The 24,662-nt window shown below is 41.8% G+C and overlaps 1 protein-coding gene across 1 annotated transcript in view; it reads right to left on the reverse strand.

The window, feature by feature from the left end:
* LOC140185451 (layilin-like) overlaps positions 1-24,397 on the reverse strand; it is a 43,202-nt gene extending 18,805 nt beyond the window's left edge. The window contains exon 1 of the mRNA XM_072238792.1: positions 24,094-24,397. Coding sequence (XP_072094893.1) covers positions 24,094-24,166 — 73 coding nt within the window. The 5' untranslated portion in view covers positions 24,167-24,397. The remainder of the gene's footprint in view (positions 1-24,093) is intronic.
* Between the last annotated feature and the right edge of the window lie 265 nt (positions 24,398-24,662).

The following is a 24,662-nucleotide window of genomic DNA, read 5'->3' on the forward strand; positions in this document are numbered from 1 at the left end:
GGGACCCTTCAAAATTCTTCTCTCAACTTTTAAAGGATGTGTTTAGCTCTGTATTCCCCGACGATCCTCCATTGGTTGACCGTGTTAACCGTACAGTGTGTCCAAAACCCGACCCCGGGTCTAAACCGAGGCCGGTTATCCTCCGTTTCCATTATGTTCACGTTAAAGAGCATCTTATTCGAATTGCCCGTCGGCAAGGTATGATTAAATTTCAACAATATCAGTTCCATTTAGTGGAGGACTACAGTCCAGAAGTGATGAAGGCGCGGCTGGCTTTTAAACCTTTGATGTCGGAATGCTACCAAAAAGGTCTGCCTGTCTAAGAATTTCTCCTTTGGAGGGTCCACGTTGTGTCTTCCATTGCATAAGCGTGGCTCAAAGTTTTTTGAATGAGCACTATTCAACTGCTACGGATACTTCTATCACATCTGAAATCCTGTCTTACCCTCTACCCTGGACCCCCATCAATTTGCCAATGGCACCAACAGGTCAACAGAGGATGCCATCTCCATGGCACTTCACTCTGCCCTGACCCACCTGGATAGCCCCAACTCCTACGTCAGAATGCTGTTCATTGACTTTAGTTCAGCATTCAATACTGTGATCCCCTCCAAGCTGATCACCAAACTTCGCCAGCTTGGTATCAGCGTATCCCTCTGAAATTGGTCCTTGGACTTTCTGACCAACAGACCCCAATCAGTTAAGTTAGACAACCGCTCCTCCTCCACTCTCACCCTGAACACCGGCGTGCCTCAAGGCTGTGTGCTGAGCTCTCTTCAGTACTCCCTTTTGACCTATGACTGCGTTCCTGTACATGGTTCTAACTCCATAATCAAGTTCGCAGACGACACCACGGTGGTTGGCCCGATCAGAGGGGATGACGAGATGGCCTACAGGGATGAGGTCCAGCACCTGGCTGCGTGGTGTGCCGACAGCAATCCGGCCCTTAACACCCAGAAGACCAAGGAGATCATTGTGGACTTCAGGCATGCTAGGAGTCACACTCACGTCCCCATCTATATCAACGGAGCTGTAGTGGAGCGTGTATCAAGCTTCAAATTCCTTGGTGTCCACATTTCCGAGGATCTCACCTTGTCCCTGAACTCCTCCATCCTGATCAAAAAGGCGCAACAGCGCCTTTATTTCCTGCGGAGCATGAAGAAAGCTCACCTCTGTCCCAGGATACTGACGGACTTTTACCACTGTACCATTGAGAGCATACTCACCAACTGCATCTCAGTGTGGTATGGCAATTGTCCCGTATCGGACCGCAAAGCACTCCAGCGTGCGGTGAAAACTGCCCAGCGGATTATCAGCACCCAATTGCGCACCATTGAGAACATCTACCATAAACGCTGCCTGGGCAGGGCGAAAAGCATTATCAGGGACGCATCTCACCCTAACCATGGACTTTTTACTCTCCTCCCATCCGGTAGGTGCTACAGGAGCCTCTGCTCCCGCACGAGCAGGCAAAGGAAGAGCTTCTTCCCTGAGGCTGTGACACTGCTGAACCTCTCATCACAGCACTAAGTCTCAGTACTTCCATATTTGTGTGCTGTAGCACTTCTTTTATTCGCAGTTATTTTGTAAATAACACTATTCTTTGCATTTCTGGTCAGATGCTAAATGCATTTCATTGGCTTTGTATCTGTACTCGGCACAATGACAATAAAGTTGAATCTACTCTAATTTAATCTAATCTAATACTTCGCTCTAATTAATGTCTAGCTCTCGCAGCATTGGCTCTGTTTTTATGTGCTTTTTCTTTAAAGTCTATAATCATCGTATGAAGAAAGTCTTTTATAAGTTCAAGATTTTTGTTTTCGGTAAGTAGTGTAGGCATCTTTCACATCTCAATTAAAGTTTTTTTTTCTTGTTGATGATTTCACTTTTCTTTACTTTGTTAATTCCTAGTTATTTGATTTCTGACATTGTCACTAACGATTTGATGGTGAATTTCTATTGTATGGAGGAATATCTTGTTTATTTTTTGCTTCGTATAATTAAGATGGCAGTCTGTTTCCCTTCTATAATATCTTTTGTTCTTTTCACTACGCCATCTTTTCAGGTTTCTTCTCCCCATAATTCCTTTCTTTTTTTTGAAGTGCCATTTTCAATTATTTATGTTTGTAATTGATTAATAATATGCATCGGCACTTACTTTTTTTCATTCATTTTAGAAATCATAATATGAAGATTATTACAGTACAGTGTTTAATTTTTTTTTGGATTTTGGGGGGGTTCTCTTTTTAATATATAACTTTGGAGTTGCCTTCTGGAGAAATGGGGGTAGATTTAGTATTAGTTCTTAGTTCTTTTTCTAGCCCTTTCTGGCTTAGTTTCGGAACTTTAGGGGTGGAGGGTGGGGGGGGGGTTCTTTACTTTTTTTATTAATCTTTTCTATTGGGCTGATTCAGTACTACAAAGATGTCTGCAGTGTCACGACTTCCGGTTCCGCTCTGAATATTTATTCCTCTTCCGATTTCATAAGTTTACATTATGGTTAACTCTTTATATACCAAAGGGTTGACTTTAAATTATGGCTCAGATTATTAATTTTGTCTTTTGCAATACAAATGGTTTAAACCATCCAACAAAATGGAAAAAGATTTTTAAAGTATTCCAAAGACTGAATGCTCACATTATTTTTGCACAAGAAACTCATGTGAGGAAAGAGGATAATCAACGTTTCTTTAGGTTTTGGAAGGACTAACAGTAGCACTCGAACTCCCAGGCCAAAGTTAAAGGAGTTTCAATTTTTATAGATTCCTCAATTATATTTATTCATCAAGACATTGTTTCAGATCCAAGTGGTAGATTTTTGTTAATTACTGGGTTACTTTTTAATAAAAAAGTTGCTATGGTTAATGTTTATGCTCCAAACATGGATCATCCTGAATTTTTTTAAGCATTTATTCACTTCTTTTCCTAATTTAGATGAGTATATGTTGATAATGGGTGGTGATTTTAATTGCTGTTTAAATCCCTTGATGGATAGATCCATATCTAGTCAGGCTTTACCGAATAAGTCGGCTACTCTTATTAACTCTTCTATGATTGATGCTGGAATTTCAGAAATTTGGAGATTTCTATACCCTAAGGATAAAGAGTTTTCATTCTTCTCACAAGTTTATCATTCTTATTCTCGAATTGAGTACCTTTTTATTGACTCTCGTTTAATTCCATCTGTAATTGACTGCAATTACAACATTATCGCCATTTCTAATCATGCTCCAATGAAACTTTCTATCAAGTTAGTGGATACTTCTTCTACTATTAGACAATGGCGATTTAATTCTAATTTGCGTCAAGATCCGGATTTTGTTATGTTTATGAAGGAACAGATTGATCTCTTCTTTTTAACTAATATTACAGAAGAAATCTCCAACAGGATAGTATAGGACACTTTTAAAGCCTATATCCGTGGACAGATTACTTCTTATTCTGTTGGTTTGAAAAAACATATTAAGAATGAAACACTTTTGTTGGTTGATAAAATTAAAGAAATTGATGATAAATATTCTATTGCTCCTAGTAAGGAGCTTTATAAACAGAAAGTCAAACTTCAAATGGAACACAGCTTATTATTAACATCCTCGATTGAAAGTCAATTATTGAAAACTAGAAGTGAGTTTTATATACATAGTGACAAATCAGGTAAATTATTAGTTAATCAATTGAAAACTGCTTCGGTTAAACGTCAGATTATCAAGATTCGCAAACATGATGACACCTTGACAGTTAATCATGACGAGATAAACAAATCTTTTCAAGAATTTTATATCTCCTTATACCACTCTGAATTTCCTCATGATCCCAACACCATGCATGACACTTTAAGGAAATTGAATTTTCCAAAATTATCACCCGAAGAATGTTTAACATTAGAAACTCCTGTTACGGATGAATAAATAACAGTTGTTATTTCCTCAATGAATTCCAGCAAAGCACCTGGTCCAGATGGTTTTACAGTGGAATTTTTAAAGTTTATTTCTTCTATTCTTTCTCCTTGGTTGTCTAGAGTTTTTAAAGAAGCAATCAGATTAGGTAAATTACCACAATCATTCTATGGAGCTTCTATTTCTTTAATTCTTAAAAAGAATAAAGATCCTACTGATTGTGCATCATACAGACCGAAATCTCTCCTGAATGTAGATTCTAAAATTTTTTCTAAAGTATTAGCAACTAGGTTAGAGAAGGTATTACCTCAAATTATTTCTGTGGACCAAACTGGATTTATTAAAAATCGTTATTCATCTTTTAATATTAGGAGAGTAATGAATATTGTTTATACTCCTTCACTTATTATTTTGGAATGCGTTATTCATTAGATGCTGAGAAAGCTTTTGACAGAGTTGAATGGTCATATCTATTTAGTGAGCTTGAGAACTTTAATTTTAGTCCGATATTTATTTCTTAGATTAAATTGATATATCATACCCCTGTAGCTTCGGTTTGTACTAATAATCAAAGATCTCCCTTTTTTTGCTTATCTTAGGGTACTAGGCAGGGATGTCCTCTTAGTCATTATTTGATATTGCCCTTGAACCTTTAGCAATTGCTATCTGAGACTCACCTAACATTTTTGGTATTACCCGTGGGAATGAAATACATATGTTATCATTATATGCAGATGATTTGTTATTATACATTTCTAATCCTGGGAAATCCATTCCCGCTATTTTATCTTTGTTGGCTCAGTTTAGTAATTTTTCTGGTTATAACTTGAACCTTAATAAGAGCGAACTATTTCCCCTAAATATGCAGGTTCCTATTTATGGATGTTTACCATTTAAATTGGTTATCAACTTTTTTTACATATTTAGGGGTTAAAATTACGAAAAAGCATAAGGATTTATTTAAGGCTAATTTTTAACCTTTAATTCATCAGATTAAACTTTTGTTTACTAAATGGTCACCAATGTCTCTGTCATTGATCGGTCGGATTAATGCTATCAAGATGGTTATTTTGCCTAAATTTTCATATTTATTTCAAGCAGTGCCAATTTTTATTCCGAAATCTTCTTTTGATAATGTTGATTCCAAAATTTCTTCGTATATAGGGCAGAACAAACTCCTAGGTTAGGGAAAAGACATTTACAGAAATCTGAAAAAGGAGGGGGGTGGGTTTGGCTTTGCTGAATTTTAGATTTTACTATTGGGCAATTAATATTCTATATTTAAAATTTTGGTTATGGGACTTGGACGTAACTTCAAGCCCACATTGGGTAAATCTTGAATGTAATTCCTTACAAAGGTTTTCATTGGGTTCTATTTTAGGGACTTCGCTTCCCTTTACTCTTTCTAAATTGTATAAACAAATGGATAACCCAATAGTAAAATATACTTTACGTATATGGTTTCAATTTCGAAAATTTTTTGGGTTGAATCAATTTATTTTAGCAAGTCCTATTATATTTAATTTCTTCTTTCAACCCTCTATTATGGATCAAACATATCTGGCTTGGAAAACTAAAGGTATAGTACGTTTTTGTGATCTATTTTTGGATAATTGTTTCATGTCCTTTGAACAATTAGCTAATAAATATAACTTGCCTAGATCCCATTTTTTTTTAGATATTTACAGATTAGAAACTTTTTAAATACTGTTTCTCCTACCTTCCCGAATTTATATTCAATGGATATTTTGGAAAAAATTTTAGATTTAAATCCTTCTCAGAAAGGTGTAATAGCAACTATTTATAATATAATTATGAAAATATGCCCAGACGTATCTAACAAAGTTAAGACTGATTGGGAAGGAGAATTTAAGATTACTTTACCGATTGAAAAATGGGAAAAAACTCTTCAATTAGTTAACTCATCCTCTCTATGTGCTAAACATGCATTGATACAGTTTAAAGTAGTGCATAGGGCTCATATGTCTAAGGATAAACTAGCTCGTTATTATTCTCATATAAATCCCGTATGCGACAGATGTCACTCTGAGATAGCTTCTTTAACTCAAAAGTTTTAGTCATGTCCTTTTTTGAAAAAATATTGGAAAGATATTTTTGATATTATTTCAACTGTTGTTTTAAATATTGATTTACAACCTCACCCTATTACTGCAATTTTTGGGTTACCAATGATAGAATCAAGTTATTGAACCTCTTCAGCTCGTTGGATGATTGCATTTCTTACATTAATGGCTAGAAGGTCCATTTTGCTGAATTGGAAAGAGATTAATCCTTCCACCACATTTCATTGGTTCTCTCAAACTATGTTGTGTTTAAACTTCGAAAAAATTAGAAGTGTTATTTATGATCCCTCTATTAAATTTGAAAAGACTTGGAGGCCATTTATTCAACATTTCCATATGATGTAATTTGATCTTTTCCAAACTTATTCTATTTCTTTTTAATATATGTTGAGAGGAGCGGAGTCGACGACACCAATGGTTCTTTTTTTTTGATGTTACATAACAGCCCATGTCTTTTCTTTCTTAGTTTAGTTGGTTAACACTGTTCAGACTAGTTTTTCTTTTGGGGTATTTTTTTTTTCCTTTTTCATGATTTTTTTCTCTTTTTTTGTATATTATATTTGTAGCCTGTAAGAGTGAGAGGTTAAATACCCATGTGTCAACTGAGTTTATATTTAACTATGTTAATTATAACAATGTAATCCAATAACTTTATATCAATACTATGGTATGTTTATCATTATGAAACCAATAAAAAGATTGAAAAAGAAAGAAAGATGAAAAGGACTGGGTACAGGTGCAGGAAACACCTGCTTTCTTTCCCTTTCATTTCTCAAAACGTGGCATTCACTGTTAGGTTTCTCATCATAACAAACCAGGTACTGAACCTGCCTGAAACGTCGACTGCACCTCTTCCTACAGATGCTGCCTGGCCTGCTGCGTTCACCAGCAACTTTGATGTGTGTTGACTGAACTCTAGTACCTTTCTGGTTGGCTGCATGTGACAACTGGTATTTCTAAGGGGTCAGTGTTGGAACCGCTACTTCTCACGTTGTTTTTCAATGATTTAGATAATGGAAATGATGGCTTTGTGCTTTCCTCAGGGATCGCTCCCTGCGTGACTCTCTTGTCCATTCATCCCTCCCCACTGTTCTCCCTCCTGGTACTTATCCTTGCAAGGTACTCATCCACGACTACCAAAATCGACCCACTGCCTTCCCAATCTATCTTCTATCTATATACTACTAAAACTCTCATGCTCTGTTTGTCTGTTTGTGACCTCTGATTAGCGCAAGCAGTGCATTACAGCGGCACTATTTTTGGCTAAATCGACTTAAAATGCACTAACTTACAGAATGAATCCAAAGTTCAGGGTTATATATTCGATTAAAATTGCTCACTCGCCAAAATCAACAGCCCCACTTTTACCCGAGAGCCGATGTCAGCCATGATGGAAACCGCGACGCGACACCACAACGCATGCGCACGGCCAGCCTCAGAAGCGACTCACGATGCTTACAGCAGCGACACCTACTGGAGCAAAAGGGCAGGGCAGTTCAATTTCAAGCAGTCACCATCAGCATGTGCAGGATTGGGACAGATCTAACTGCCACCCATCAACAAGAGATAATTAAATCTTATTGTAATGACGTACTTCAAGACACCCATAAAATCCTTTGCTGCAGCCAAAGGACAGCGGTGACTATATCACGTCCATTTAGGAGAGTGCCAACCACATCATCAAGAATAATCAGCATCCTTTGGTGTTACTGTTTTGTATCTTCTATACAGCATTAGGGTAAAAAAAGATATGGTCAGCCTAATTATGCTGCATGGAAAAGAAGGGGGACATTATGGTCAAGAGATGACACCAAACGTCGTCGGGAAGCAGCAAGGAGAGGGAGAGAACAAGAATCGGATGAGGCCAGGGCCGCACAACTCCAGGATCAAAGAGTCAGGGCAAAAAAAGATGAGAAGAGGAGACAGAGGAGGAGAGGCATGCACGCCTCCAAAATGACAACTGGCATAGAAGGAGGAGAGAGGAAGAGACAAAGGAGCTGAGAAATGCATGTCTCTAGGATCAGAGACAAACAACAAACAGCAGAAGAGATGAAGAGACGGGGGATGAAAGGGCTGCACATCTCCAGAATGACAAAAACAGGCACAGGAGGAGGAGAGAGGAAGAGACAAAGGAGCTGAGAAATGCACGTCTCCAAGATCAGAGACAAAGAATAAATAGCAAAAGAGATGAAGAGACAGCGGATGAAAGGACTGCACGTCTCCAGAATGACAACGAGATGCACAAGGGTGGCAGATCAACCAGAAGTGATGCCATCAAAAGTGTCCTTCGTTAAACGAGAAGGGGCTATATTTGCGTTGCTACGTGTCGTTCTTCTTTAATAAACTGAGGTTTTCTTCTTCAATTTCCAAAGCAAAGCGATACCAATAGCATTCAGGAAAATCTAATGTTCATTCTGGTCACATCAGACTGCACTACCCTTCTCCCAAAGGGTGCCCCAACGGGTCACCCCGTTGTCTAGTCTCAAATAACTCCCGGTCAGTGGGTTGGATGCTTGAGTCTAATGCCTTCAGGAATTTGAAAATCAACACAACTATAAGTATTGGAAGGCAAAACAGAGAATGCTGGAAATATTTAGCAGGTTAGACCACATAAAAGGAAGGGTTTTAGGCCTGAAATGTTAACTCTGTATACCATTTCCAGCACTTGCTGGTTTTATTCAGCCTTCAGGAGGATTTCCACACGGCTGCAGTACCAGTGCTCACCTGATGGCGGCTCTGTCGAGTAGTAAATGGAATAATGTCTGGCAGCACTCCACCCTCTCCCCAGTGAGAACACATTGGCAGCACAGCATAATATTAATTTTAGTATTTTAAAAGTCTTTTAATCTTTGTACAGTGGCACCAAAGGGCACATATTAAAACTTTGCTTCAGAGAAGATGAGATAAAACATAAAAGACCTACACAGAAATTGCAACACAAACTATCCAGGCCAATAGTAAGAGTGTGCCTCCACTCAAACAGTATCCAGTCCTACCAGGCTATTCATCAATATTGACAAAGTTCCCTGCTTTTGTTATTGAACTGCCAAGATCCCATGCTGTCTGTCCTAAATGGCTTTTAACCTTATAATTTTGTCCCTCAAATACTGGAACAGCCTAATTTCAACCACTCCACCCAACACTTTCGTAGAGGTAAACACATCTAAAAACTCCATGACCTATACTGGCAAAACCAAAATAATTTTTTTTTTACATTTAAATTCCCTCACAGCAGCCAAGTGAATGTGCAATATCCACTGTCCTGCACCACAAACCCTTCTTCATGTATATGATTCTCCAACTATAACCACAATGATCTGATGTGGATTCCTTACTAAATCTTCACTTCTATATTCCTTTCAGTGATCAATTAGTTTTAATTATGTGCACCGGATACTGCATTTAATGTGTTGGAAGCCTCAACCCTCAAATTGGTCTGCTTTTCCATTCACCTAGCTATTTCCTCAAAGTAATTGTTACTTCTGGCTTTATCAAAATGATCCACCCCATCCACAAGACACAACGTTGCCTTTTTGCTTGTCCTATCATTTTATCCAGATCACCTGACAATGGTGTTGGATCCTGAATATCACTGATAATTTTTTTTAGATTTGTGTGTGAAGCTTAGCACCACTCTTTCTAGCCCAGGGTCAGAATTAATGATGCTTAATTGTGACTCTGTAAATGTGTAGATAATGTTGGTACCTCAAAGACAGTCACCTCATGGCCCAACCAGAAGCCCTGGCTAAATGCAGAGGTATTCCCCCTGTTAAGTGTCTGGCATGTTGCCTTCAAGTCTGGAGACAGAATAACTCTCTGAGCCACCAGGAGGAACCATGCCTAAGGTATCAAGGGAGCAAAGACTAACTACACCCAAAAAATTCAGGAACATCTGTCCAATACTAATCCCCGGCGTATGTGGCTGGACACCAACGGCATTACTGACTATGCAAGGAGAAACAGTATCGACTGTACTAGTGACACCACCCACCAATGCTCCAAGCAACCTTTATGCATGCTTTGAGGCCTACATCACAATGTTGGCCATGAAAGCTACCCCTCTCCCAGGTCTACAACAGCAGTGGACGTGAGAAGGGCTCTGTAGAGAGTCAACCCCTGTAAGGCGAACGGGCCAGACAGCATCCCAGGCCGAGTACTCATTGAGTGTGCACATCAGCTCACTGACATCTTCATGAGCATCTTCAATGCATCACTCATCTAGGCTGCTGTTCCCACATGCTTCAATTTGGACGCCCTGTACTCCGATCATGAAGTGCTTTGAACAGCTGGAATCTCCATTCCTGCCACATCAGACACTCACCAATATGCTTACTGACAGAACTGCTCTACAACAGATGCCATGGCATCTGTCACGCACCTGGCTGTGACACACCTGGAAAACAAGGACACTGATGTCAGAATGCTGTCTCTGGATTTCAGTTCTGCATTCAGCACCATTGCCCCACAGACCTTGGTGAACAAGCTCCTACTTCTTGGTCTAAACACGCCACTGACCACTGTGTAGCTGGGTGTTGGACTTCCTCACCAACAGGCTTCAGAGTCAGGATGAATAACTGCTCTTCCCCTCAACAGGGGTGCTCCCCAGGGCTGTGTGCTGTGTGCTGAACCCACTGCTGTACACCCTGCTCAGACATGACCGCACGGTCAAAACCTTGCCAATCACCTTGACAAGTTTGCTGATGACACGACAGTGGTGGGGCTCATCACCAACAATGATGAGATGGCCTATAGAGCAGAGGTATAAGAGCTCGAGGCCCGGCGCCAGGAAAATAACCTCTTCCTCAATGTCAGTTTGACAAAGGAGATTGTTATCGACTTCAGGAGAACTCGCACCATTCACCCCCCCAACCCCCACCCCCCCCACCACCAGCTTTTTGCATCAGTGACACAGCAGTGGAAACTATGAGCAGTTTCAAACTCCTGGGAATGCACACCTCACACAACCTCTCATGGTCCCAGAACAAATCCTATGAATCAGGAAAGCTCATCAATACGTCTACTTTCTGAGGAGGCTGAAGACAGCTGGACTTTGTGCATCTACACTCGCGTCATTCTACAGATGTGCAGTGGAGAGCAGCCTAACAAGCTTCGTCACTGCATGGTACGTACGGAAACTGTACTGCGGTGGTCAGGAAGGCTGACTAGGTCAGGAAGGTGGTCAGGATGGGTAGTCAAACTGCCCAACGCATCACCGGCACCAGCCTACCCACCGTCAAAAACCTAGATACAGAAAGGTGCCCGAAAAGGGCCAGTAACGTCATGAGGGATGCCACTCCCATCAGGGAAGAGGCTACACAGGACCACCAGACTCAAAAACAGTTACTTCCCCCAAGCTGTCACACTGATCAACACCTCCACTCACCAATACATCTGTACTTTATCATTTCTTGCCAGAGTCACTTATGTATAGGTACTTCTGTGCCAAGCATCACTTTATGTGCTGTACATACAATCAGTGTAGTATATAAAGTTATCTTGTGTATTTAAATTTATTGTGTTTTTTGCTACATCAGATCTGGAGTAACAATCATTTCATTCTCTTCTACAATCATATGGTGAAGAATGACAATAAACAATCTTGAACCTTGAACCTTGAAGAGGCGCAGTTTTGGAACAAATTCTGTGGGATATCAAAATCCACTTCAATTCTTTGAAACTAGACCTAATGCCATTCCTCTGACTCTAATATTCAACAGCATCGCCTCTCTTGCTTAGGTGATTATATTGGGTTCTCGCAAAGTACTAGTAGTCTGAGTAGGTCAGACCGTTATGTACTCAATATGCAACTAGTGACATACAGTATGTCCAATATAGACAGGGCATCTAGCAACAAGAAAAATATCGTCCCCTCTTCCTTTGCCTGTACTGTTTAAAGGAACATCAATTAATTAATGGCTTGTTACAGATTAATTTACAATATTGGATGGAATAAGGCACCATTTGCTAGTTTCCCAGACCATATACATATTATAAAGTCTGCAGGGAGAGGTGTGACAGGTGGACAAGTTGTACCTTCAGCTAAAGACTTCAAAACTCTAGCTTCCAAATATAGTATCTGGCACTGGTTACTCAAGTGTGGTCGGGAGAATGAGGAGAGAGCACGCAGAAAAACAAACTGGAATGGCAGGGAGCTCCCTCAAAGGTGCCTCTATCCAGCCAGGGTCTTTCAGGAAGCAGTTCTATGTGCACTTTAATGAGGAGCAAAATATAATTAATAGATAAAATTTAAACAACACAGGACATTCATCTGTTATTACCATTCCTTGTAGCATGTATATTATTATATTTTCTTACAATATGTCAATATGAGATTTTTTTTTCATTCACAACCATTCCATTTGAGGTAAGGTATTGCATAGGGCCCTGGTGGGAGACCCTCAACTGTGGTCCTCCCCACAGAGTCCTTCTGATGCTATACTGAACTTCAGTACATCTCTCAACATAGACTGCTAGAGTTTGAAATGAATTTGATTGAGACAGCTCCTTGCAGTGGGAGACTAGAAAGTTTCAGGCTGATATGTTGACGTGTTTCCAGCACAATTGGTTGCTCGGCTCAGTGTTTGTGGGAATAGCCTGTAGAGAACAGAGTCCTTTTTCATGCAGCTGCACAGGATGGACCTCAACAAAAGAAAATTTTATGTCCATTTCCAGTCCTTCTTAGCAAATACACACCCCATGAGGAGGTGAATGATTGCCTTGTCCATACTGCAGCATTCTTGAGGACAGTGTGCAGGAAATCATAAACACAAGAGGTTCTTCAGATGCTGGAAATCTTGAGCACCACACAAAAAATGCTGGAGGTACTCAGCAAATCAGGCAGCATCTATGGAGGGGAGTAAACGGCTTACACTTCGGGCCGAGACCCTTCATCAGCGTGCCAGGTTTGGGGCTCTGTGCTTGAAGGATCTGACAGGGACTTCCCTTCTTGTCTCCAGCCAACTGAGACTTTGGTGTGATTGAAAGTTTGGTGGTATAGTATTCCCCATGTGATTTGACAGTCTGCCCTGAGAACCATCTGACAGGAGCCACGATATCCTTCTTCCTCAGATCTTTATACAAATTCTGTAGTCAACAGATTGATTTGTGGTCACAGTTGTATTTCTGCACAAATTATTTGAGGAGCAGGTGTCATTGTCCAATGGAGGGGGAAAAGCTCTACATTAATCCTGCTCATCCTTCACAACAATGGGACCCACAGAACTTCAGCTCAAAATGACACTTGTAGTATGTGTATAAAGGGTCCAAACAAAACTTGATGCAGTCATAAAGGAATGAGAGCCACACTGAATACGTCCCCCAAATATTTGTACATGGCATCCTTGTGGGCACAATTCATTATAGACCTCCAAATGATGTGGAAGATACCTTTCAGGACTGCTGCAGCGCAGCAGCAGTGGGATATGGACCATATCTGCAGCATGTACAGCAACACCAAAAGCAAGTTCCACCAGACAAGCAGATTATTTCATGGGATCAAGACGGAACACTGATCCCATATTCCTAGTTTATTTTTCTCCTTGGCTACGCGCTCCACCCAGGCCCCAGCTCCTTACCACCATGTTCCCAGTACTTCCAAGTGTTGGAACCCGACTGCGAAACATACAGAGGACCAGCTGGGCCAGCTACTAGTCAACACGGCCTCTACTTTGCTGAAACCGAGTGGTTTCTGTGGTTGGTTCAAATTAGTTACGGATGCTGATCAATCTGCTGACTGACAGTGGGTTCATTAAGAAGTCTCTGCTGCCCAGAATCACTACGCCCTTTAAGAAAACCTTGTGTTGACAACATAACAAAGACAATTATTATCTTCAAATAATGCCTGGTCCACTCTGGAGCAACTTTGGTGCGTAGAGCCAAGCAAATTGCTTGGGGTGGCCATTGTTGGGACTGGGCGACCGGTGAGAGTGGGAGTGTCAGGCTTTGGCTCAAAGGAGGCTTCAGCTCAGAAGAGCCATTGGCTCTGAGTAAGTTGTGTGGGTAATTTTCTGTCAAGCATCCCTTTTTTCTTACTGTATCAGGGGTACCTAGTGTAGCTTAAATGGCCGTTGTGTGCTCTTCATGCTGGATGATGGAGGCCAGGGAGAGCCAGAGTCTCCCAGGGAGCTACATCTGTGTGAAGTGCACTCAGCTGCAGCTCCTTGCAGACCATGTTAGAGATCTGAAGCAGCAGCTGGATGACTTTCGGCTTGTATGGGAGAGTGGGGGGAATCATAGACCGGTAAGCCTGACATCAGTGGTGGGGAAAATGCTAGAGTCAGTTATCAAAGATGTGATAACAGCACATTTGGAAAGTGGTGATATCATCAGACAAAGTCAGCATGGATTTGTGAAAGGAAAATCATGTCTGACGAATCTCATAGAATTTTTTGAGGATTTAACTAGTAGAGTGGATAGGGGAGAACCAGTGGATGTGGTATATTTGGATTTTCAAAAGGCTTTTGACAAGGTTCCACACAGGAGATTAGTGTGCAAACTTAAAGCACACGGTATTGGGGGTATGGTATTGATGTGGATAGAGAACTGGTTGGCAGACAGGAAGCAAAGAGTGGGAATAAACGGGACCTTTTCAGAATGGCAGGCAGTGACTAGTGGGGTACCGCAAGGCTCAGTGCTGGGACCCCAGTTGTTTACAATATATACTAATGACTTAGACGAGGGAATTAAATACAGCATCTCCAAGTTTGCGGATGACACGAAGCTGGGTGGCAGTGTTAGCTGTGAGGAGGATGCTAAGAGGATGCAGGGTGACTTGGATAGGTTAGGTGAGTGGGCAAATTCATGGCAGATGCAATTTAATGTGGATAAATGTGAGGTTATCCACTTTGGTGGCAAGAACAGGAAAACAGATTATTATCTGAATGGTGGCCGATTAGGAAAAGGGGAGGTGCAACGAGGCCTGGGTGTCATTGTACACCAGTCATTGAAAGTGGGCATGCAGGTACAGCAGGCGGTGAAAAAGGCGAATGGTATGCTGGCATTCATAGCAAGAGGATTCGAGTATAGGAGCAGGGAGGTACTACTGCAGTTGTACAAGGCCTTGGTGAGACCACACCTGGAGTATTGTGTGCAGTTTTGGTCCCCTAATCTGAGGAAAGACATTCTTGCCATAGAGGGAGTACAAAGAAGGTTTACCAGATTGATTCCTGGGATGGTAGGACTTTCATATGATGAAAGACTGGATCGACTAGGCTTATATTCGTTGGAATTTAGAAGATCGAGGGAGGATCTTATTGAAATGTATAAAATTCTAAAGGGATTGGACAGGCTAGATGTAGGAAGATTGTTCCCGATGTTGGGGAAGTCCAGAACGAGGGGTCACAGTTTGAGGATAAAGGGGAAGCCACAGGAAACAGTTGAGGCCAGTTTATTGGCTATATTTAAGAAAGAGTTAGATATAGCCCTTGTGGCTAAGGGGATCGGGGGTATGGAGAGAATGCAGGCACAAGGTTCTGAGTTGGATGATCAGCCATGATTATACTGAATGGCGGTGCAGGCTCGAAGGGCTGAATGGCCTACTCCTGCACCTATTTTCTATGTTTCTATGTTTCTATATCATCGATTGGAGTTACAGGGACGTAGTCACCCCAAGTTGCAGGACACGGGTAGCTGGTGACTGTCAAGAGAAGGAGTGGGAAGGTGAATAGGCAGTTAGCACAGATCACCCCTGTGGCCATTTCCCTCAATAATAAGCATACCATTTTGGATACTGTTGTGGGGGATGAGCTCCCAGGAAAATGCCACTGACACTGACCATGGGTCAGTGGTACATAAGGGAAAGAGGGAGAAGAGGGGAGTGGTAGTAATAGGGGAATCAATAGTCAGAGGAACAGATAGGAGATTCTGTGGACATGAACAGGACACATGGATGGTATGTTGTCTCCCAGGTGCCAGGGTCAGGGACATTTCTGATTGTACCTATAGCATTTTGGAGGGGGTGGGAGAGCAGCCAGATGTCTTGATACATATTGGTACCAATGACATAGGAAGGAAAAGCAAAGAAGCCCTGAAGAGGGAATTTAGAGAGCTAGGTAGAAAGCTGAGAAGCAGGACCTCCAGGGTAGTAATTTCTGGTCTGCTGCCTGTGCCACGCGCCAGTGAGGGTAGAGACAGGATGATTTGGCAGATAAATACGTGGCTGAGAATCTGGTGCAGGGAGGAGGGCTTCAGGTTCTTGGATCATTGGGATCTCTTCTCGGGGAGGTGTGACCTGTACAAAAGTGACCGGTTGCACCCGAACCTGAGGAGGACCAATGTTCTTGCAAGCAGGTTTGTTAGAGCTGTTGGGGAGGGTTTAACCTAATTTGGCAGGGGTGGAGGATGGGAACCGGAGTGAAGGGACTCAGGATAGGACAGATGGTAAAAAAACATGCAGTCAGACTGCTTGGAAGGGCAGGCAGATGACAGGACAAAATTGCAGCCAGCAAGGTGAGTATCAGTGCATCAGGGATGCAGAATCAAAAAGGGTAGCAAATACAATGTTCAATGTGTTTTTATCTCAATGCACAGAGTACAAGGTGGATGATCTTATTGCACTATTATAGGTGGCCAGGTATGATATTGTGGCCATCACTGAATCGTAGCTGAAGGTTGGGTGTAGTTGGGAGCTGAATGTCCAAGGTTACACGTTTTGTTGGAGGATAGGAAGGTAGGCAGAGGGGGTGGCGTGGCTCTGCTGGTGAAGAATGGCATCAAATCATTAGAAAGATGTGACGTAGGATCGGAAGATGCTGAATCCTTGTGGTTGAGTTAAGAAACTGCAAGGGTAAAAGGACCCTGATGGCAATTATGTATAGGCCTCCAAACAGTAGCTGGGATGTGGACTTCAGATTACAATGGGAAATAGAAAAGGTAAGCAAAAGGGCAATGTTATGATAGTCAGGGGAGATTTTAACATGCAGGTAGATTGGCTCAGGTTGGTAATGGATCTCAAGAGAGTGAGTTTGTTGAATGCCTAAGAGATGGCTTCTTAGAGCAGTTTGTCGTTGAGCCTACTAGGGGATCAGCTATACTGGGTTGGGTGTTATGTAATGAACCAGAGGCGATTAGGGAGCTTAAGTAAAGGAACCCTTAGGAGACAGTGATCACAATATGATTGAGTTCAACTTGAAATTTGATAGGGAGAAAGTTTAGTCTGACATAGCAGGATTTCAGTGGATACAGGAAATTACAGTGATATGAGAGAGGAGTTGGCCAAAGTAATTTAGAAAGAGATGCTGGCAGGCATGACAGCTGAGCAGAAATTGCTTGAGCTTCTGCAAAAAAATGAGGAAGGTGCAAGATAGATGTGTTACAAAAGTGAAGAAATACTCAAATGGCAAAATAGTACAACCATGGCTGACAAGGGAAGTCAAAGCTAATATTAAAGCAAAAGAGAGGGCATACAACAAAGCAAAAATTAGCGGGAAGATGGAAGATTGGGAAGCTTTTAAAAACCTACAGAAAGTAACTAAAAGAATCATTGGGAGGAAAAAATGAAACACAAAAGCAAACTAGCAAACAATATCAAGGTGGATAGAAAGGGCTTTTTTTTAGAAATAAAAAGAGAAATGAGAGTGGATATAGGACTACTAGAAAATGAGACTGGAGAAATAATAACAGGGGACAAGGAGATGGCAGATGAACTAAATGAGTATTTTTCATCAGCCTTTTCTGTGGAAAACACTAGCAGTGTGCCTGATGTTGAAGGGTTGTGAGGGAAGAGAAGTGAGTGCAATTACTACTGCAAGGGAGAAGGTGCTCAAAAAGCTGAAAGACCAAAAGGTACATGTCACCCGGACCAGATGAACTGTACCCTAGGGTTCAGAAAGAGGTAGCGTTAGAGATTGTGGAGGCATTAGTAATGATCTTTCAAGAGTCATTGGATGCTGGCATGGTTCTGGAGGACTGGAAAATTGCAAATGTCACTCCAATGTTGAGAAAAGAGGGAGGCAGCAAAAAGGAATAAATAGACCAGTTAGCCTGACCTCAGTGGTTGGGAAGATGTTGCAGTCAATTTTTAACGATGAGGTTATGGAGTACTTTGTGAGACAGGACAAAATAGGATGAAGTCAGTATGGTTTCCTTATGGGAACATCTTGCCTGAGGAACCTGTTGGAATTTTTTGAGATTACAAGTACGATAGATAAAGGGAATGCAGTGGATGTTGTGTATTTGGATTTCCAGAAGACCTTTGACAAGGTGCCACACATAAGGCTGCTTACCAAGTTAAGTGCCCAGGAAAGTTATTCGCATGGTTAGCGTATTGGCTGATTGGTAGGAGACAGTGAGTGGGAATAAAAGGATCCTTTTCTGGTTGGCTGCCAGTGACTAGTGCTGTTCCACGGGTATGGTGTTGGGACCACTTCTTTTTATGCAGAATATCAATGATTTTGATGATTTAGAAGAAAGTGGCAAATGAACTACAATGTTAGAAAATGCATGATCATGCACTTTGGTAGAAGAAATAAATGCACAGACTATTTTCTAAACGGGGGGGGGGGGGTGGAATCCAACATTCTGAGATGCAAAGGGACTTGGAAGTCCTTGTGCAGAACTCCCTAAAGGTTAACTTGCAGGTTGAGTCGATGGAGAGGAAGGCAAATTCATTTCAAGAGGTCTAGAATACAAGAGCAGGGATGTGATGCTGAGACTTTAGAAGGCACGGGTGAGGCCTCACCTTGAGTGTTGGGAACAGCTTTGGGCTCCTCATCTAAGGAAAGATGTGCTGGTATCGGAGAGGGTTTAGAGGAGGTTCACAAGGATGATTCTGGGAATGAAAGGGTTATCATATGAGGAATGTTTGATGGCTCTGGGTCTGTACTGACTGGAATTTAGAAGTATGAGTGGGATCTTATTGAAACCTTTCCAATGTTGAAAGGCCTAGATGGAGTAGATGTGGAAAGGATATTTCCCATGATGGGGGAGTCTAGGACAAGAGGGCACAGCCTCAGGATAGAGGGGTGTCCATTTAAAACAGAGGAGGGGAGAAATTTCTTTAGCCAGAGGGTGGTGAATTTGTGGAATTTGTTACCAAAGGCAGGTGTGAAGGCCAGGTCACTGGGTATATTTAAGGTGGAGATTGATAGGTTGTTGATTAGCCATGGCATCAAAGGTTATGGGGAGAAGGCCGGGGAGTGGGGCTGAGGAGGGGGAGAAAAGGATTAGCCACGATTGATGGTGGAGCAGACTCAACGGGCCAAATGGCCTAATTCTGCTCTTATGTCTCATGGTCTATGGTCTCAAATCTTCAACGTATATCTTCATTTCTCTTGATCTGCACTACCTCACAATCACACTGACCGGCTCTTTGAAGATATTGTAAAGAAACAGGAGGAGGGAGAAAGTTGAAGGGGGCACTCCACAAAGAGTAGAACCGATCAAGTTTTGCTTTGAATGAACACAGTCCTGATCTTCCATTCCACAATGGCTCTCAGCTTATTTTGCCTTTATTTCTGATCACCACATCATCTACCTGACCACAATGACAAAACAAAAATCAAATTTAAAATCTCCATACAAACGTAAACTAACCATTCCCACAATATCTGACCTCCATATAGTTTTGACTGTCCACACAGCGCTCCCTCCATCAGCTGCTGGAGAGTAGTTGAACGGTTGCTGACTGAATGGAAGAGTCTGCAGGAGGCCAAGGAGGTTGACCACAATTAGGACAAGCTGCACAAGGCCCAGCTTCAGAGTGCACCCACTCACTATGCGTGGAAATAATGGAGCTGTCTAAATAACAGGTAATAACTGGGGTATGAGGAGGTCACAGTGCCAATCTGTTCTCCATGGACCCAAGGAAAATTTAATGACATCAGGTTAGACATGGACAAGCAACCTTATTCTGATTATGTCCCTTCTTGCCCCCAGCCGAGTGGGACTTTGGTGTGATCGAAAGTCTGGTGGTACAGCATTCCTAGGATATTGAATCAGTTCTCCTTGTTGAACAACACTTTGAAGAAACTTTGGGAGGAATTAGAAAAGAGCAACTGTCTCTCAGCTCCAGTGACCCAAGTTAAATCCTGACCTCCGGTGTTTCCTGTGTGGAGCTTGCATGTTCTCCCTCTAACTGTATGGGTTTACCCAGAATACTCTCCCCATGTCCCAAAGGCAGGCAGGCTGGTAGGTTAATGGGCCACTGTAAATTGCCTGAATATAGAAATTGGAGTTGGCGGGAATATGGGTCATAGACAGAGGTTCATAGAGCACTCCAGGCCCTTCAGCCCATCTACTCTGGGCCAAACTATTATTCTGTCTTGTCCCATTGACACGCGACTGAACCATAGCCCTCCGTACCCCTCTCAGCCGTGTACTTATCCAAACTTCTCTTAAATGTTGAAATCGAACCTGCATCCACCACTTCTGCTGGGGCAGGATAGTTTACAGGGAAAATTGTGGGAAATGGAATTGCCCGAGAGCTGGCAAAGACTCGATGGGAAACACTGCAAACAGGTTCATGAAGTTGGCCTGTTGTTGGTAGAATCTCAGGTGGTGATGAGGAGGCTTACAGGAGTGAGATAGGTCGCAACAACAACCTTGCACTCAATGCTATTAAGACCAAGGAATTGATTGTGGACTTCAGTAATTGGAAGTCAGGAGAACACACACCAGTGCTCATTGAGGGACCAGCAGTGGAAAGGATAAACAGTTTCAAGTGCCTCGGTGTTAACATCTCAGAGGATCTATCTTGGGGTCAACATATTGATGCAATCACGATAAAGGCACATCAGCAACTATACTTCTACAGGAGTTTGAGGAGATTTGGTATGTCACCAAAGACCCTAGCAAATTTCTACAGATGTACTGTGGAGAACATTCTAACTGGTTGCATCACTGGCAAGTATCGAGGGGCCACTGCGCAGGATAAGAAAAAGCTGTATTCTCAGCCAGCTACATCATGGGCACTGGCTTCACCATCATTGAAGACATCATCAAAAGTGGTGCCTCCAGAAGGCAGCATCCATCATTCAAGACCTTCACCATCCAGGACATGCCCTCTTCTTTGTAACCAACAATACCCTATGAAATCAATATGATCTCGAATCTGTGTAGATCTGATCCAGCACAGGATCTGGAATTTAATCTTCTGGCACAATAGTTCAGAATCCCAAACAAACTGGACCTCATCATTGGATCCAGAGGGGGGCCAAGCAGTGGACCAAACTGACCAATTCAGAATGTGTCAGTAAGTCCCATACTAGTACAAACTTGGATGCCCAGAGTTTACATTGGTTTTAACTCCTAAAGATAAAATACAGATTTTCCAACCATTCACTATTTAAATAATGCTTTGTTCACTTTTCTTTTTTGTAGGATAGATGATCTCACTATTGACTGACATCAATCTGCCAACGTTATTGGTCAGTCTTACTGTGATCTTAGCTCCGAACTATATTCTCTACACAACTGCTAATCATTTTGTTATTGGTAAATTTGGATAGTTGCCTCTTTGTTGCATCTCTTAAATCAAGAAAACTTATAATTGAGGCCTCAGTATAACTGAATCACGAGTGGTTTCTTTTATCCCACTTTGAGGACACCCCCATTACCCCTACACTCTGTCTTCTACTGCTTAACATAATGATCACAATCATTAATTTTCCACCATTATATTTGTAGTCTGAAAGCTTAGTAAGTGCCTTCCTGAAGTCCATATATACCACATCCATTGACATTCCTGCACGTACTAATTTAATTTTATCCTCAAAAAATTCAATTATCCTTATTGTACATCACCAATGTTCACCTAATCAGGCTAAATCACAGTTGTCCTATTTCAAAAAATGCTGCACAATATATGGGAGACTATTGGATGTTCGTTTGCTCTCTTTCTCTCTCTTTCATTTTTTTTTAATAACAAAGTTAAAATGGTAAAGATTTACCACTTTAAGGTACATTTTTGAAATCAGGAGTACTTTGGAAGTAACTGCCATTTCCACAACTAACATAGGGTAAAAACTATCAGGTTCCAGGGATTCCATAACCTTGACCTAACAAAAAAACCATCATTATTATCATTGACATGCTAAATTGATCCCTGGCCTTAATAATGTTTTCAAATTTCTAGATTCCTTTGTATGAAGAAGCATTTTTGACCCCCCTCCAAATAAGCTAGTTCAAGTTTTAAACTGGTGCAGTTTTGACACTGTCACCAAAAGAAATTGCTCTGTTGAATCTTTTAGTCATCTTAAAACACCTCAATTTGGTCACCTTCTAGTGATTTGCACTCATAGAAATGCAAGTTTAGTCTATCTAATATTCATATTGTTTAATAAAACTACAGGAGTTCTCCATCCCACTCTGTCCGATTGGTGTGTGGCCTTCTCTCACATAGTTGTACTCTCACAATAAAGTCCAATGCCAACTTGAGGAACAGCATCCTATCTTCTGTATGGACACTTTGCAGCTTTCTGGACTCAATATTGAATTCTATAACTTAGGGTAACTTGATTTCTCGGTCATTAGCAGTCACCATCTGTGGTTTTTTGCTCAGTTTGTTTTATGCCCTTATTTTCCCCTTGGATGTAGTGGACAAGCCCAGCCCAACTTACTGAGCATATCTTTCATGCCTTTCACAATTCTTATTCTGTCTGCGTGTTCACTCTCTAACTCAATGACCAGATAGCCTTGCTTACAGCTTACCCCCATGGTCACCCCAGTTTTACCCTATCAGAGACATGCCCCTCCTCCACACTCCCAGCATGTCAACAAGCTCGTTTGGTCTCACTGGGCATTTCTGAACATTTTCTGTTTTTTATTAGTATGAGGTCTATCAGCTGATCAAAATTGCATTGAAATAGTTCCATTACCCCAATCTTTCACCACTTCTTTGTAACTTTTCTCCACCGGTTTTCGACTATTATAAAACGTACAACATCCAAATTATCTGGCAATACATGTCAAACCCTAACCACCTGTAAAATAGTTTTACTTCGGGCCATTTTAGGTCATTTTCCAATTATCACGAATCTGTAATAAAATAGGAAATGTTGATATAGTCAGCAGGTCAGATGGCAACCAGGTAGTGAAAAACAGCCAATATTTCAGGTCATCAGAATTATAACACAATACTCAGTGATGTCATTCCTTTGGCAAGTCAGATAGAGATAGAAACAGTGAGAGAGATAGGGAGATAGAGAAAGAGAGATAGAGAGATAGAAACAGTGATAGAGACAGAGAGAGATAGAGAGTTAGAAACAGTGAGAGATAGAGAGATTGAGACAGCGAGAGAGACAGGGAGATAGAGACAGACAGAGAGAGATAGAGAGTTAGAAACAGTGAGAGAGAAAGAGAGATTGAGACAGCGACAGAGACAGGGAGATAGAGACAGTGAGAGAGATATAGAATGATATAGAGAGAGATATGGAGAGAGACAGAGAGAGAGGGGGAGAAAGAAAGAGAAAGAGAGACAGAGACAGGCAGAGAGAGAGAGAGAGAGAGAGAGAGAGAGAGAGAGAGAGAGAGAGAGAGAGAGAGACCAATGAAATTCTCCGCACTCAGCAGCACTTTGATGTCGTCCATAAATCTTAAATGGGATTTGCGCTGTAACCAAGTAATATTGACCGGTCTGCGCTCCCGGTTGGCCGTTGACAGATAAATGGTGGGTCACTGCTACGGAAACTGGATTTACCACATTCTATAATTTCACAACTTCCAACGCCCACCCCGCACACTCTAATATTCAATGTGATCAGTCACATTAAACATTTTAGTTTTAGAAAGTACTCTATCAAAAATTGCACTGTATTACTTAACTCACTGAAAGTAATTTGTTGTCTCTCAATAGTTTTTCAATTTCCTTTGCGCTCTTAGGACCAAGTCTATGGTCGTTATAATCATTCAGGCACGTTAATTTACGAACAACGTCTCAAGTTTCCCTTTCCTTTTTACAACTAATGTCCAGTTATCATCAGCTAATGAATTGAGGCGGCACAGAGAGGAAAATGGGCGCAGACAGGCAGGTTATGGTCTGAAAATATACTTAGGTCCGTTCCTGTAACCCTCAAAGTATCAGAACAAAAAGTTTTTCGCGCCTAGAACATAAAATAACAGGTTAAGAAACGTAGTGTTCCATCTGCTCGAGAGTTTCGCAGTTTTCCTGAACTCACCGCTCAGGAGTTTGAAGGCGAAGCTGCAGTGCAGACAGAATACCATCACCGTCAGGATTGCCTTAGGTTCCATTTCACTAGAACATCGCCTGCAAAACGCTGGGTGAACGCCGCATCTCAGTAGTTCGGAGAGCCCCGTGCTCCCGAAATCTCCATCCCGCCCGTTTCCACCGGGAAAAGGCAGTAAATCCGAGCAGGAAGCCGCGTGGAGATGGGAGGACTGCTGAGATTTACTCTTTCACACACACGCACTTTCGCTAGCTGTTTCTTCCCGAGAGCCTGATTTCTTCCCGAGAGCCTGATTTCTTCCCACTCTCTCTCTCTCCTCCCCCACTTTCCTTCCCCCGCCTCTCCCTTTACACCCCCCCCGTCTACCCCTTCTGTCTCTCTCACGCTCACCCTTCCCCCTCCCGTGTTTGTCTATCTCTTTATGTCTCTGTATCTGCTTCCTCCAATTTCACTCTATCGTTTAGTCTGTCTTTCCCTCTCTACCCATCTCCCTCTCCCCGCTCTCTCTGACTCTCCTTCTCTCTCTGGTGCAGTGGGACTGCAGGAAGCCAGCTGTTCCT

This window comes from Mobula birostris, chromosome 20, assembly GCF_030028105.1.
Source record: "Mobula birostris isolate sMobBir1 chromosome 20, sMobBir1.hap1, whole genome shotgun sequence".
Lineage (NCBI taxonomy): Eukaryota > Metazoa > Chordata > Chondrichthyes > Myliobatiformes > Myliobatidae > Mobula > Mobula birostris.